The sequence below is a fragment of the Anopheles maculipalpis genome, chromosome X (assembly GCF_943734695.1).
Source record: "Anopheles maculipalpis chromosome X, idAnoMacuDA_375_x, whole genome shotgun sequence".
NCBI classification, from domain to species: Eukaryota; Metazoa; Arthropoda; class Insecta; order Diptera; family Culicidae; genus Anopheles; species Anopheles maculipalpis.
The window spans coordinates 7,727,091-7,741,726 of NC_064870.1; the positions used below are offsets into that span (position 1 = coordinate 7,727,091).

A 14,636-nucleotide genomic window follows, 5' to 3' on the forward strand; every position below is an offset into this window, starting at 1 on the left:
GCGCATGTGTGTGTGTGTGTTTGTGCGTGAGTGCGTATGTGTGTTGAACCCTTTTTCTTGTCTTCTTTACTTTCGCTTCGACACCTGGGGGTGCCGGGGTCCTAGAACTATCCGGCCACGATCAACATATCGTTTCGATTTCGATGGTTTTCGGATCTTTACGTACCTTCTATTTCAAAAAAATAAAGCATGACAGACGTATCTTTGTCAACAGGATAATGGTACTTTAAACAATTATTGATACAAGCGCAAGTTGTACCAGACCTAGACCACCAATTATCAAGCTAACTTTTTATCTACCTGTTTGTCTTAGCGACTGACAGAACTGACTGAGCATGTGAGCTATGTAATGATTTAATTACTGTATACACGAATAGTAAATCAGAGTAGAATTCTTTTTGTTTCGCTTCTGCTTAAGAAATACGCCCCCGCTCACAGGTACTAGGCGTCTCCACTTAATAGTATTTCCACTCACTCGCTTTGTTTCTTTCACCTTTATCAAAATTGACTATTAGCATGGAGTTTGATCGAATTTTACTATTACTCTGCATATTTTGTTTATGCTGCTTAGACATCAGAGATTCACCAACTTCAACCCAACATAGAGCGGTGCCTAGCACGAAGCGACCGGACCGGGGGTGGAGTGGTGGTAGGGCGACAACGGCGCCCGGTCTTCACATGAAAGGACCGTGATTCAAACCCCATCCGAATCATTTCTCCCGTAGCGAGGACTACTCGAGTTATGCGGATTTGAAAATTTGACAGTACAGAAGAGTTCGTTATGTAGATTTAATTATACAAGAAGATGAAGAAGCAGGAAAAGACGGGACCGTCTCCCCATACGCAGTACTGACTATCCAGCGAAAGGTAGCTTAAGTCAAGAAAGCCAAAAATGACTAGCCAAGACGTTTCAAAACATCGGTCAACTTTAACTTCTTCTTCTTAGCTTAACGACCTCTAAGGTCATGCCGGCCATCGAAATGGCTTACTAGACTGCCGATACCTCGTTGTTGGGTAGTCAGTCCTCACTACGGAGAGATGGTCCGGATGGGTTTTGAACCCCGCTTCCTGCCGTATGAAGTCCGGTGCCGTTGTCGCTTACACCGCCGGGCCACCCCAAACTTTAACTTATAACAATTGAAATAAGTGAAGCAGTACCGGGGTTCAAATCCCATCCAAACCATTCCCCCCGTAGTGAGCCATTCGATGGCTGGCATGACTCAGGAGGTCCTTAAGCAAAAGAAGAAAATAAGAGAAGGGAATAATTTTGAATAAAACATTATGTTCCATGCGCTGTTAATACTTCCAATGAGAATTCAGTTCCGATCCTACTAGATTTTTTTTAAACAAAGGATGAAATAAATTCACAAAGTAGGGTTTTTTCGCATCTAATTTTTTTGTCCATTTGAATGTTAAAGCGGGCATTCTAGTCCCTGTTTTCCTGTCTAACGTTGCATTATATTATCACGAAAAGCAACGCGCAAAGTAGTACAGCAAGTGTTAGCGTTTGTTCTATTAATTTTTGAAATATTCGCTCACCGTAGCAAAAGAGACGAATGACGGTCCGGTTCGATCTTCAGACGGCAGGTCCGGAGGTTCAAATCCCTTCCGGACAGTTCCCCCATCGTGAGGACAGACTATCCAACTACGGTGGTATCAGTAAGTCTCGTTAGCCATTAGAAGGCTGGCATGACGTAGAAGGTCGTTAAGCCAAAGATAAGGGAAAGAACTATACTCAATAAGCATTGGAGAATAGAAGCACAAATACAAACAATAAATAAGATTCATCACGTAGGTACAAATTGATGTAAAGAAAAATATTAAAAAAAGGTAAAGGTTATTTTTTAATAAATGACAAAAAAAATGTTCTAACAAATATTACCTTCGCAAACGATATTTAAATTATTTCAATCTGTTCAAAATGGTTATCTGTTTATCTTAGTAGATCGTCTACTCAAGCACTCACACCTACCTTTTTTGCACACGGATGTATCTCGACACTACAACGGCAACGTAGCAGCCTTACAGTCTTTCCATCACCGTTGAGCCGGTGCGTCACAGTGCCGGTTGTAGCACGCTTCTCTCTTTAGGTACGCTTCTAACACATTATAATCCTTATCCGGATTACAGGACGAAGAAAAAAAAAGATGTCACATCCCTGTTGCCGGCAGGCGTGTATTCGTGTGCTTTTGCTGTTGATTTGCTTTCACGCAGAGAGGATAAACACTATCATCGTTCCACGTAAGTAACCATCAGCACGAGGGCGCACACGTTCAGCCCATGATACAATTGATTGAACGCATTGTAGTCGATTCCGGTTCGGCAGAGGTCACTAGCACCATACCCACTATCACCAATGCACAACCGAGAATCGCTGAGCAGACGACGTTGGGTGGCAGCAGCTACCGATTGGCCTGCTCGTCAAAGAAACCATTCATTTTCGAACGGTCCTCTAACACGCTAAAGCTCTATCTGCTCGATGGGGCCGGACTGTATCGAATTGAGGATGGGAATTCTAGTGGCAGCGTTAAATCACACATCAGTACGCTACCGACGCGCTACGACGAAGCTTTGACGCTGCAGGTAAAGTAATAGCAGATGTCATTACACGCGTTTACTAATACCGGGCGCTAATAATGGTGCAAGTATTTCCTATCGAACTAGTGGTGGTAGTGGTAGACGCCATTAGCTATAGCTTCCTTAGCAATACTACTAGACTGCAATGTTCCCTTTAGGTTGTGGTATTTGTGACAGCCATATGCATTATGAAGCGTACAGTGTGAGCAATCATACCGTTTTTTTTTTTTTGTTATTTATTAACCCCACGTCTATATCTCTGTTAACAGGCAGGTCATTGAATGTAAAAAACGTTTTCAACTTAATTCCCTTATGTAATTTTAGATCCTAGATATAAAACTGGGAGATGCAGATCATGTACTGTTCGTCATCACCACCGACCAGTGGCACAATGTATTCTTAGCCCACCACAACCAGGGCATCGGTCCTGCCACTGCACAACCCATACAGCGCATCAAGTATTCGGGTGATTATTCCAAAGCCCAACTGCTCGAGTGTAACGGTAGCATTTACATGGTAACGATCGTTACCTATGCCAACACTGGTAAAATTCGGTAAGATAGTATTATCATTTTGAAACACCAAGGAAGCGCAATTCTTAACCTAACCATCTTTTTTCCACTTGCAAATTTGGCGCTTAACAGTGTCTATCGGTGGCACCAGTCATACTTTTCTCTCGAAAGTACCAAAGAGGTGTTATCGGTCGATGATGTACGATGCCACTGTCCCAGTACACTGCTACTGCTGGCGCTAGATTATGGTCAGCTGCCGGAGCGTTCACTGAACCATGTGCTGTTGCTGGATAATGCTGAACGGCCGGTGAAGGTACAAGAAATGTTCTTCATGTACAGATCGCTACCATCGTTCACGCTAGACGATATCCTATATCTGATACGGCACGTTAGCAGAGGTGAGTATAAGGAAATCTAACACCATTCTATCGAGACTGTTTACTCAAACATAATTCTCATTCTCAATTCATTTTTACCGCTTTAAAGACAAATCCTACCTTTACCAATGGAGTACCGAAGGAAGATTTGTCCGCATGCGCAAACTGTCCCAGCACTCACAGCAAATCACAGCTTTCACCCACTGGGACAGTATGCTAGCAGTTGCTTTTGAAGATACAATTCGTCTCTATAGTGGAAGTAAACAAAATCTGCTGCGTATCGAAACGCCCTTTTCGCTACACGGAAGCAATTCATCGGAAAGCTTAACACAGCTTACACCGGGATCTTCGGGAGAGAAGCTAAAGATGCTGTACGGTCTGCAATCGGCTGACAGTGTGGCTGAGCTTGTATTAGCAGCAGAGTTTGAATGCCCTTCGATTGCCAGCAACCAAGACCCCAATTCCACTGCGTTACATATTTATAAAATTTCCACCACAAGTGTCGCACGAACAGCTGAAGGTAGGACATTATTATGCACTTCGTAGTAAGCCTATTGAACTTATAAAAATGAAGTGAAACCTACATTTTAACCTTTTTATACGAACAGCACAAGAGCAGGGCTTCCAAACTCTCAGCAGCTGTCTCCATCGGCTCAAGCAGGAACTAAACGAACGTAAAAAGTGGATCGACCTAATACGGTTGCAGCTGTCACGTAAGAATCTCCACTTTGACGCCATCACGCAAAGTGAACCAGCCAAATCAACATACGTACACCCGTCCGTGACGCTGACCAGCGTACTGCTGCCCCACAACAATCCAAACCTACTGCCACCCTCGCGTACGATTCTCAACGGACAGTCGCTTCTCATACGCCACTACCGCGTAGCGACCGACCTCAACCAGGTGCTCTTGCTGAACCGCGCCCGTACCGAAATTCGGGGCGATCTGCACGTGGCAGGCAATGTGCATGCACGCTGCTCCAGAATCCGTGCCGTCAGAGCCCAGGACGGATTCGACGGTGGAGATGCGGCGAAAACAAGACAGGCGCGATCCAGCGTGCGCGTGGCAGGAAAAACATCCTACCGCATCGTGAAGGCGAAGGAAATAGTTTCCGATTCAACGCTAAGCAAACGTACGTAGCTGCCTGTCCTTGTGTTCAAACGTTCTGTAAAAGTCATAACCAAATATCTCATCCCATCGTAACAGGATTTTTGCAGCGTTCCAAAATGAACGTTCTACCTGGCACAATGCAGCTGGACGAGCTTGCTACGCAGTCCGTGCGAGTGGAGCAGGGTAACATCAACCACATAGCCATTCCGACGCGGAAGGTGTTGATGGACGCAGCAGAGCACGGTTACCGCGGGCATAAAGTGTTCCGCACCGTCAAGTCCTTCCGGTTAAACACGCATCATCTTAACGGTCATCCACTTTCTGCGGACATTATTGAATCGGGACTTCGGTACGCAAACGAGGGCATTACGATTAGGACGCATTTATGCCGTACACGTAACCTAATTATACGCGATACGGTAAACGATGTTCATCTGAGACAGCTTGCATCTGTACATCAACCTACCTTGCATGTTAAAGGTAAGTCGGCACGTCATGTCGTCGGCTGCGCTAATTGGGTTGGATACGCTCTAAACTAAATACACGTATTGTTCCTTTGAGCAGGTAATCTACTGTTTGGAGAGCAAGTGTGTGTAAAAAATCTGCAATTTCGCCGTACGCTGAACAATATCCCGCAGGAGGAGCTGTTGGACAGAATGTCAAACCAAACCATCACGGGGTCCATGTTTGTGAGTAAAGGATTCACTCATAACCTTCAGGTACGCCACGTTAACAACGAACTGTTGGAAAACTATGCTACCACCAGCCAACAAAGCCACAATGGAGGACCAACATCAGCGACTCTACAAATAAAAGGTGAGTTTACTTGCCGGAGTCGTAAAACATACACCAGGATAGATGCAGAAATACTTGCACCTTGAGCATAAATTACACCATTCTGCCAACACCGTGGTCACATGAATAGCCCAATCTGTACTGTTTTAGTGGCACAAATATGAGATTATTTTAAATATTTCATCTTGCGTTCTTTTAGCCCCGGTACGTGTGGAGAAAATGGTAGTACTCGGCGATCTCACTGCCAACCACGAGGAGCAGCAGCTTCTTCCACACATCGGAACTAACCCGGGTGACTTCCGCCAGCTGTATACCGGGAAGCTCTTTTTGAACGGGTCGCTTCGCTTGAAAGTAGCCAACATAAATGCGAACAACATTACAATCATGGGCCAGTCGGTAACGAGCAAACCGTATCAACAGTATCTGCTACGAACGGGACGTCAGGTTAGTGCTACATTCTAGCTCTCGATCACTATACCACCATCTTCCTGACCTGGGGCTTTACTCTCTATCTGGATAACAGATTATAAGCGATCCGATCGCATATCATACGGCACAGTTTCAGTACCTGTTCGCCAACACACTGAACGGAGTCGCACTGTGGCAGTTTAGCCTAACGCATCGCAACTGGCAGAACAGCTTCTATCTGCAGGATGTAGCTGTGCAGGGTCACATTCGTCCAGCACGGATCGCAAAACGGTTGAGTTCGGTGCAGCAGAACCGCATCGATGTGAATGCACAGTAAGTTGAACACCTACTAGACAGCACTGGTAACAGGGAAGGTACCATTTTCGAAACCATTTTTAAATATCTTTCTCCCCTCTCTCTCTCTCTCTCTCTGTCTCTCTCTCTCTTTAGCATTCGTGTGTGTGATGTAAAACATTTTAGCGGTACACTTCGCGTAACGCACCTGCACACCCACTCGATCGACGGTACCCTTGCAACGGAAGCGCTTTGGCGCAAAGGTACTCTGTACGGCAAGACTAGCGCCGCTGCAAAGATACTTCTCGGGCAGACCGAACTGCGACAGTGCGCATTACACATCCGTGGCCCACTACAAACGGCCGGGTTTAATGGACGAACTTCGTACGATTTAGCCGAGCTAGCGAAACCACCCGTTCGACGGTATCACAGCCTGCAGCTAGCTGCCGCTAACGCGACTGTAGCTAGCGTCCAACAGATGGCAGACCTGTCGCTCGATGAAGTATTGCAACGCTTCATCACTACCGTGCACCATAACCACGGTGACGGTGGCTCGAATCTCGGCACGGTACCCTCATTTGCCAAGATCGTTACACCGGTCCACTCGCAGAAGATTGCCATTGCATCGGTGGGACGCATCAACTTCTGTCCTGTCCAGAGACTTCTGCAGGAAACCGTCCCCAAGCATGGTGGTCGACCAGGACGTCCGATCGGTGGGCACAAGCACGTGCTCGGTACTGTCAACATTCCGAAACGACTTACCGTTGTTCGGATCAATGCGCACGATACGGCACAGCTCGCGCACATTGTTACCCGTGGCCCAGATGTGCTTCCGCAAACCATCGACTCTCGGTGGCGCTTCGGCACGGTTACGACCGGCTATCTCACCGCGAAACTAATCAATCGGACACCTCTCGTACGACTAGCGTTACGCTCGGAAGAAACACTCATACTTCAGAGCGAACTACTGATCAATCGCCTGCAGGTGAACGTACTGCAGCTTCCAAAACATCCGAACTGGCTGTTTGATCCTAGTACGACGGACGCATCATCCTTGCTACACGTACCGCACAGTCTTACGAGGTTACGCTGTCACGGAAGCATTCACAGCCACATCCGTGATCCGGCTCATCTGTTGAATCAGCTTCTGCTTACGCCTTCGTTGGATCAAACCCGACTCATCTCTAGTGGACTAGTGTTTGCTGGGCAGAGTGTTCACTTTGGCAACTGTTCGACACCGGCAGCGGGTGGCGGTACGATTCAGCGCATTGAACGAACTGCACGCCACTGTTTGCGCAGGAACCCATCGCCAGACCTGCGCACACCCATCGTTTTCGAGCACGATCAGGTACTGCTGCCGACAGGACCGGACGTGATGTCGTTGCGTGGCAACCTGAAGATCGCTGCAACTGGCTACCTTACAGCACACACCATCGCAGGTGTGAATGTAGCAGAAAGGCTCGGCCCAACGGCTGATCTTTATCGATTGGCACCCCGGGGCGGCCAACATCCACCGATTGTTGGAGAAAAACGATTTTCATCTGAGGGAGCGATCACCGTGCACAATGTAACGCTTGTGTCCGGTCCCGCCGGAAGCACGTTCTGGTCCCGAGTAGCTCTCTGTAACCATCCGTCACAAAATAGCTGCCCTATTTCGCTTCATTTCGAGCAGTCCAGTCTGGCGGTGAGTGAATTGCTAACAGCAGCTCAGCTTAACTCTGTACCTTTGGAGGGCTTTTTCCATGCATTTGTGAAGCGCCAATCCACACCAATGCACCAATCAAAGCTTCATCACATTCAAGACGTGCCCGGTACGCTGACCGTATCCGAACTGCACCTAACCGGTACGACTACGATATTGCACCACATTAACAGCATACCGCTCACCGAGCTAGTATTCCATTCGACCACCAACGCAACGCATCAGGTAGTGCCGGGTGCGAAAACTTTCCGAACGCTACACATCGATGGTCCACTATCGCTGCAGCAGCTTAACGGGCGCCTTCTGTCACAGATGCAACGAGACGCCCTTTCTTCGGGTGAGGTACATCGAGCGGATGTTATCATTTTCAACAAACCAGTATCTATGTCCGAGCTACACACACGTACCCTGTACCACACGCGTACCACTTCCTACCGTCTTGCAACCGAAAGCCCTACTATTCAGCTTCCATCCGAGCTGATGTCGCTGCAACCCAACCCGGAGCTGCTTCATCCTTTGAGGATGCTGCAACGCAGCAAGGATGTTGTGCGTGCCCGTTCCAGCGCAGTCTCGCTACGTTCGACGTCCGAGCAAGATGCGAGCACATTCAGCGGGCTTGTAACGCTTAACGGTGGTGATACCGTGCACCTACACTGCTCACCCGATCACCGGTCGTTGATAGTGGAGCTGAGGCGGCTCCCAGTGAACCGCACCAGCGAACAGCGACTTCACGACCTACCGCACGCGACCGGATGTCTACATACGGTCGGAGCGTATGCGTTAAATCGGACGACGCTACTGGTTCTGGTACGTCACAAGCATTCGGGTGTAACCACCACCACCACCTCCACGCTCTATCAGTACGATCTTGTCCGAGGACACTTAACACCGGTCAAGAAACCGTCCTCCTCCGGCGGCCCCACTACCTGCGAACATACCCAGCTTCTGCAGCCAACGCACGAGGAAATAATGCTGGCAACGGCCGGCTGCTTTGAGTCTGCTGTTTCCAGTGGGCTTAAAATCTATCAACTCGACACCGGTGGATCATCGTCGTTCGGTTTACGTCACTTTCAAACAATCGACCTGATTTCCGCGGTTAGCGCAATGGGCGCCACGGCCGATGGTACTGTTTTGCTGATAAAAGACGACACCAACCTTTGGCATCGCTACACCTACAGCTCCGTAAAGGTAGGTGGATTGCATCGGAATATAGATTTTTCTTTCCCTCATCGATAAACGATTAATTTTGGTTTCCATTTTTTCATTTTTCAGGGCTGGACACAACTAGATGGACGATAGAACTTTGTTAGAAGGGTTTTTTTTCTGTTTGTTTCGCAAGCAATTGTTGTGCTTGTTGTATGCGTTAAGACATACACGTTGATTCGTTATGATTTGTTAACAAAATAAAAACACATATTTATAGAGTAATTCAATGCGATTTTAGTCGTTCCGAATTCTTTAAAAAAGTCACACAAAAACATCCACCGATCGTTCAATCCACCCGCCGGAATATTCGTCCCTGGTGCCACCGTACTCCTGCAATAGGCACGGAACGAACGCTCTCTCCGGAGAACCGGGAAAAGCAGCCATCTTCCAACAAATCCAGCCCTCCAAGCGGCAGCCATGGCACCGATTGCCATGGATACGCGACACACCGAGCCACCTGCTAACTAGACCACCGGTTATGCGACAATCCTATCACCCGGCAAACTACATCAGAACCCCGCCTTATTACCATTTTACGCAATTTAAATAGTCGGAGTTTAAATATTGCAAGCACACATTAGCTTGCGTAAAAACAGCACGTGCAGACACGAATAGATGAATAGATTATGAGTCATCGGGGGAACCGGACAGTAAAAGCGCTTAACAGGAACAAGCGCTTTAACATTCTTGAAACTCAGCAGACATATACAAACAGTTCCAGTTTCGAGTGCCTTCTGATAAGCAAACGCGATGTAATAATTTCATTTTAAGCTCGTTATAATAATGCATAGCCACTTCTGCTCCAAGCCCATTACACACATATATTGGAGCACCATTCGCTACGTGTTGACATGGTCAGATTACTAATCGGGTTGGTTTTTTTTTCTTTACTTTTCTCAGCAAATGTGGGCACTCGACTACACACAACCCTCAACAGCTTTGAATTGTCCACTTGACACAGGCTAACGCGCCTCGTGTCGAGACTGTACCAGCTGTTCGCATCTTTTCTAACCCCATTTTTATGGCCATTTTATTTACTAACGTTGTCACAATGTTATTTGTTTGAATATCAATAATGTGATGGTTCAACTCAGCTTATGGTAATCATCCCGATCATTCACTAAATCGACTGTTTGGCATGTTGCCACACTTTACAGTGGGTCTTTGCTTTTACGCCAAGCGAGTTGTAAAAGAATCGCTCAAGTGTAAGTCTTATCAAATTACGACATATGGAACGGATTTCTGTTCTATAGCTGCTGTAAGGCGCTAAGTACATTGCTTATTAGTGAGAATGGATCCTAAAGTATGCTCTGCACAATTGCTTGCTGCGAATACTACCGAGCTGTTGCAGAAATCTCAATTTAAAACCATCGAAATCCGCACCAATACGAATGCAACTCATTGATTTAGTGCATCAAGGCATTGATAATGACGAAAAATTAAATGTTGTATGCCTGAAGAGATGTTCGTCGTCTTTGCTAAACGACCCATTTAGGTCACGCCGATCACCTGAAAGCTTACTAGACTTGCTGATACCACCGTACTTGGATGGTCAGTCCTCACTGCGGGGTAACGGTCCGGATGGGATTTGAACGGGCCCTTCCAGGTCCAAGAGTTTGACTACCCATAAAACACGAAACCACAAGTAAGAGCAAGTAAAGAGATTCAAAAACAGATTAATTAAAAATACAGTATTTTCTAATTCAATAAAATAAACCGTCCACACGTCTAACACAATGTTGTGTCCCTCGAAACACAACATACGGCTTTTTTATTTTCTTAGAAAACACTGTAACCTTAACGGTTACAGTTATAGCCACAAAAAAAAAACAAACTTGACAACAACAAAAATCTATGCTTTACGTAATTTATTTCAGACGACAATACCCGCACAGGACATTTCGTATCGTATCGTATATCGTAAACGTATAAAAAAAAAACAACGTTAGGAATAGATAGTAAACACCGAAAACTTGCTTAAAAAATGTATAATAAAGGAAAGATAGAGATATCCGTCCACGGATATTTGGAACGCATTTGTTTTGAAAAAAATATACATAATAGAAAATCCGACACATCAGAACCTGCCTAAGGTTTTGGGTACTCTTCTTGGTTTGAATGGTACCGATTGGATAATGATGATGATAATGATGGTAACATATGGTTGTCCATGTTAGTAATAAAATGAAAAAAATAGTAACTTAAAATACCTGGTTACCACAACCGCAAAAAAATTATAAAAACAAATCGTAAATTACTGTTTACGACGAAGGTATGTCTGTAAGTAAAAATTAAAAAAAAGTATAGAAAAAAACTATGTAACCAAAAAAGCATCATTTGTGTGCACTAGATACTTGAAGCATCCATTTACTTACCTTATAAAAATAACGATAGAAGCGAGAAATTAGCGACAGTAGTTAGTAGATGCAATTAAAATCGCCAAATCCCCGGTGGCAGTGGAGTGCAAGGATTGGGATCGTACGTCATCGATACTGCGTGAAAAACAGAAATAGAAAGTCATTACGTTAGATGATTTAGCTTCTTCTTCACGACTTGGTAGGTCATGTCCGCCATCTAACGAATTACTAGACTTGTTGACCAGTTACTACCATATTAGTTGAATAGTTTTTTTAAAGGATTTGTGAATAGCAAGAAACCCAGAGAAGCAGCGAAATTCGAAGGCGTACTGTTCGGGGAAATCGTGCCAGTAGAACCCGAACATTTCACAAACTCCTGCGATCCAGAATACCTCATCAACGCTCGAATACATCGTACAATGATAAGTCTAGCAGTCGGCTTGAGGTACGAGTGGTCGGCTGTGCTGGCGGAGGAAGGATAGTATTTTTGTTTGAGACTTACTGTTTGCTTCGGTTCCGTTTGGAAAATGGAACAGACATCGTGGCAGCAATGGTTTAGCAATCTGTTGCTGTTGCTGCTGCTCTCGTTGGTGCAGCTGATGTTGCGGTGATTGTTGCAGATACGGCAGATGCTGCTGCTGCGGGGATTGATACGGTGAGTCAAACATCATCACATTCGGTTGGTGGTTCAGCGTGTGTGGCAACCATGTTATAAGATCCGGCATTGCCAGCGATTCATTGCTTTGTACGGTTGGTGTTGGTGTCTGATGAAGCTGCATCAGCGGAGACGTTGCTTGTTGAAGCTGAGCTAGCGATGACGATGGTGCCTGTTGAAGCTGAGCTAGAGGGGACGATGGTGCCTGTTGAAGCTGAGCTAGCGGGGACGATGGTGCCTGTTGAAACTGCATCAGCGGAGACGTTGCTTGTTGAAGCTGAGCTAGCGATGACGATGGTGCCTGTTGAAGCTGAGCCAGCGGTGAGGGTGCATGAAACTGCTGAAATATAATTACACAAGAATATGATCGCAAACGAAAGACTTCAATGTTATTAAATTCTTTTTTTTTTCCACCCGTACCAATGGCGGTGATGCTTGGAAATTATTGAACAGGCAGGCTGCTGTTGGTACACCGATCGGATCGCTAAACGTCAGCCGGTTTGCATCGGCAGTCATATAGCCAAAAGCGTTGAGAGTATACGGATCGGGCGTAGGATAATAGATGCTTTGCATTGGATATGGTGCCAAAGCGAGCGCGGAGTCCGATCCTTTACTGGTAGACACTATAGCTTCCGTTTCCGGCACAGGTGTAGGCTTTTCAATTTTTAGCTGTTCCAAAGCATGAGTAACTAACAGAGAAAAGGAGGAAGAAAAATAGGAGACGGAAATAAAATTACTTTGGAAGGCAGCAAATTCAACTGTCCATGCAATTATTTAGATAGATGTTCCTCTTCAAATCGATCTAGAAACCTGCGATTGGGCGGGTATTGGGGCACACATTGGGGCACACGTGCAGGAACCATCTCAATGAACCGTGGGTACGTTCTAGAAAACCCATAACAAATTACCACCACCAAAGGGTTCATCGACCTTACCTTTCTTGATCTGGATCAGGCGATTAACAGGTTTAATCCGTTTGCTTTGCTTTGCTGCCTCACGAAATTTTTTGTCACACTGTAAGAAATAGAAATTATTATTTGATGTTCCCGCATGCCAACATGGAAGCGTCCTGCTCAACCATATACCATTAGCAATTCGATCATCCTTTCCTCTCGCATCTCTAGCCACACATCGTACTCCACATTGCGATAGATGTTCGGATCGATTGATTTGGCCGCCTTGTACGGGAACGGTGTAATGCCGAGGGTAAGCAGCTGCCGGACGCAAGAAATTTTCGGCTCCCGTAGCAGCGGGTTCGTTTTGCTGCCACCGTGACGGAACGTATCGCTGATGAACACCCGACAACCTTCCTCCGGGCCGCGCTCGTTGAAAAATCGCTCGATGGCGAAAAAGTTCTTTTGGTTGTGAAAGTGACACAGATGCGGATACAACAGCACACAGTTGGTACCGTGTCTAGTTTTTTGCAGCTCCAGCCGCTGCCCGACTTCGGTAGTGGCAACAGTTGAGCCGTCTGTGTTCTTTTCGTACTTCATCAGCTTATCCTCCGGATCGTGCAACATACGCTCGACGGCGTACTCGACGTCAGGCAGGCGTAGTACCTTCGTGTAAAGTATGTTATACACTATCGCTGTAAAGGGTAGCAAGAACCAAAACCCCCCCTCATTATTTCAATATCGCATTCTGGTATAGAGGCGCGCGCTCGACTCCATATGCGAAGGAGTGCGAGCATGTGGTCAATTACCTTGGCACTCTGCTGCCGTCTTCATGTACTCGAGTGGGTAAACCACATCGAAATGATTGTCACGACCGATAAAAACTCTCCAGGTCACCTTGTTCTTCGGATTGTGCATGTACCACTTGCCTTGGATGTACGGTTCGAACAGGAACACATTCGCTCTGGAACAGGGATAATACCAATGCCCAAGGTAGGGTTAGGAACGCTCGGTCCATTGATAAACAAATCGATTACCTACTTGTGCAGCAATGCCAGTGCTCTCAGCTCCAACAAACCGCCGTACGTACGCGTTCGGGAAAGGTTGTTCAAGTACATATCATAACCGTATCGTATGTCCTAATTAACAAAACACACAATAAAAATCACAGTCCATTGCATTAAAACCGGGTCCTGAATTGAGGTTAGGAACAGTGCGCCTCAGCCATACTACCTTGGTGAACATTGCCCTATTCCTGCGCATGAACTTCACACATTCCTCGCGAACCTTGCCGTGATACAGCTGGATATCGTAGCACAGTTCCGAAACTACACGGAACAGCGAGGTAGAATCGGTAGCAACATGCTTGCGGTAGAAACCGAGCTGTTCCAAGTACTTGTCAATCACGTCCGGCGTTCCACGGCACCCGGAACCAAACTCACGCTTCGGTGTATTGTCGCTCATGATGATGTTAGTTCGGCAACTGCGTAAAACAATTGCCATTCGACAACGTTTTAGAATCGATGCGAAGAAACAATAAAATAGCCTGTTTTTTTTCTCACGCACGATTTTGCTAGCACAGCGCTACGCAACACAGAGCTACACAGGAAAATGGCTACCAAGTTCTAAAGAAGGATTGCCAACAACTGCACAAGAGCACGGTTGCCAAACTTGACTAAAAGCACAATTTTTTATTATAGTGCTCAAGGTGTATAGATGCTGTATTAATTATTTTACATTTTAACTATT

General features: G+C 46.1%; 3 protein-coding genes across 3 annotated transcripts in view; 1 reads left to right on the forward strand and 2 right to left on the reverse strand.

Annotated features, from left to right (window-relative positions):
- The window catches only part of LOC126567281 (protein retinal degeneration B), a 208,646-nt gene extending 196,933 nt beyond the window's left edge, over window positions 1–11,713 (reverse strand). Inside the window, exon 1 of the mRNA XM_050223515.1 lies at window positions 11,703–11,713. The gene's annotated coding sequence lies outside the window, so the exon portion shown is untranslated. The remainder of the gene's footprint in view (window positions 1–11,702) is intronic.
- On the forward strand, window positions 1,557–9,083 carry LOC126563065 (uncharacterized). The gene is made up of 12 exons (XM_050219678.1): window positions 1,557–1,659; window positions 2,309–2,583; window positions 2,902–3,131; window positions 3,222–3,487; window positions 3,576–3,986; window positions 4,069–4,599; window positions 4,674–5,057; window positions 5,142–5,393; window positions 5,572–5,816; window positions 5,896–6,113; window positions 6,231–8,964; window positions 9,049–9,083. Exons 1-12 carry the CDS (start codon window positions 1,557–1,559, stop codon window positions 9,073–9,075), a joined length of 5,676 nt encoding a protein of 1,891 aa, XP_050075635.1. The 3' UTR covers window positions 9,076–9,083.
- On the reverse strand, window positions 11,413–14,351 carry LOC126563076 (protein ovarian tumor locus-like). The gene is made up of 8 exons (XM_050219690.1): window positions 14,121–14,351; window positions 13,929–14,026; window positions 13,697–13,851; window positions 13,080–13,582; window positions 12,930–13,008; window positions 12,415–12,683; window positions 11,842–12,334; window positions 11,413–11,474 (listed from the first exon to the last, which is right to left on the reverse strand). The coding sequence occupies exons 1-8, from the start codon at window positions 14,349–14,351 to the stop codon at window positions 11,413–11,415; spliced, it is 1,890 nt and encodes a 629-aa protein (XP_050075647.1).
- Between the last annotated feature and the right edge of the window lie 285 nt (window positions 14,352–14,636).

Coding starts and splice junctions, on each gene's coding strand:
- LOC126563065 (XM_050219678.1), top strand. CDS start 1,557: ATGACGGTCCGGTTCGATCTTCAGACGGCAGGTCCGGAGGTTCAAATC. Junction 4,600..4,673: donor CGATTCAACGCTAAGCAAAC/GTACGTAGCTGC, acceptor CCATCGTAACAG/GATTTTTGCAGCGTTCCAAA. Junction 5,394..5,571: donor AGCGACTCTACAAATAAAAG/GTGAGTTTACTT, acceptor GCGTTCTTTTAG/CCCCGGTACGTGTGGAGAAA.
- LOC126563076 (XM_050219690.1), bottom strand. CDS start 14,351: ATGAGCGACAATACACCGAAGCGTGAGTTTGGTTCCGGGTGCCGTGGA. Junction 13,009..13,079: donor GGATGATCGAATTGCTAATG/GTATATGGTTGA, acceptor TATTTCTTACAG/TGTGACAAAAAATTTCGTGA. Junction 11,475..11,841: donor AAACGGAACCGAAGCAAACA/GTAAGTCTCAAA, acceptor TTTTTCACGCAG/TATCGATGACGTACGATCCC.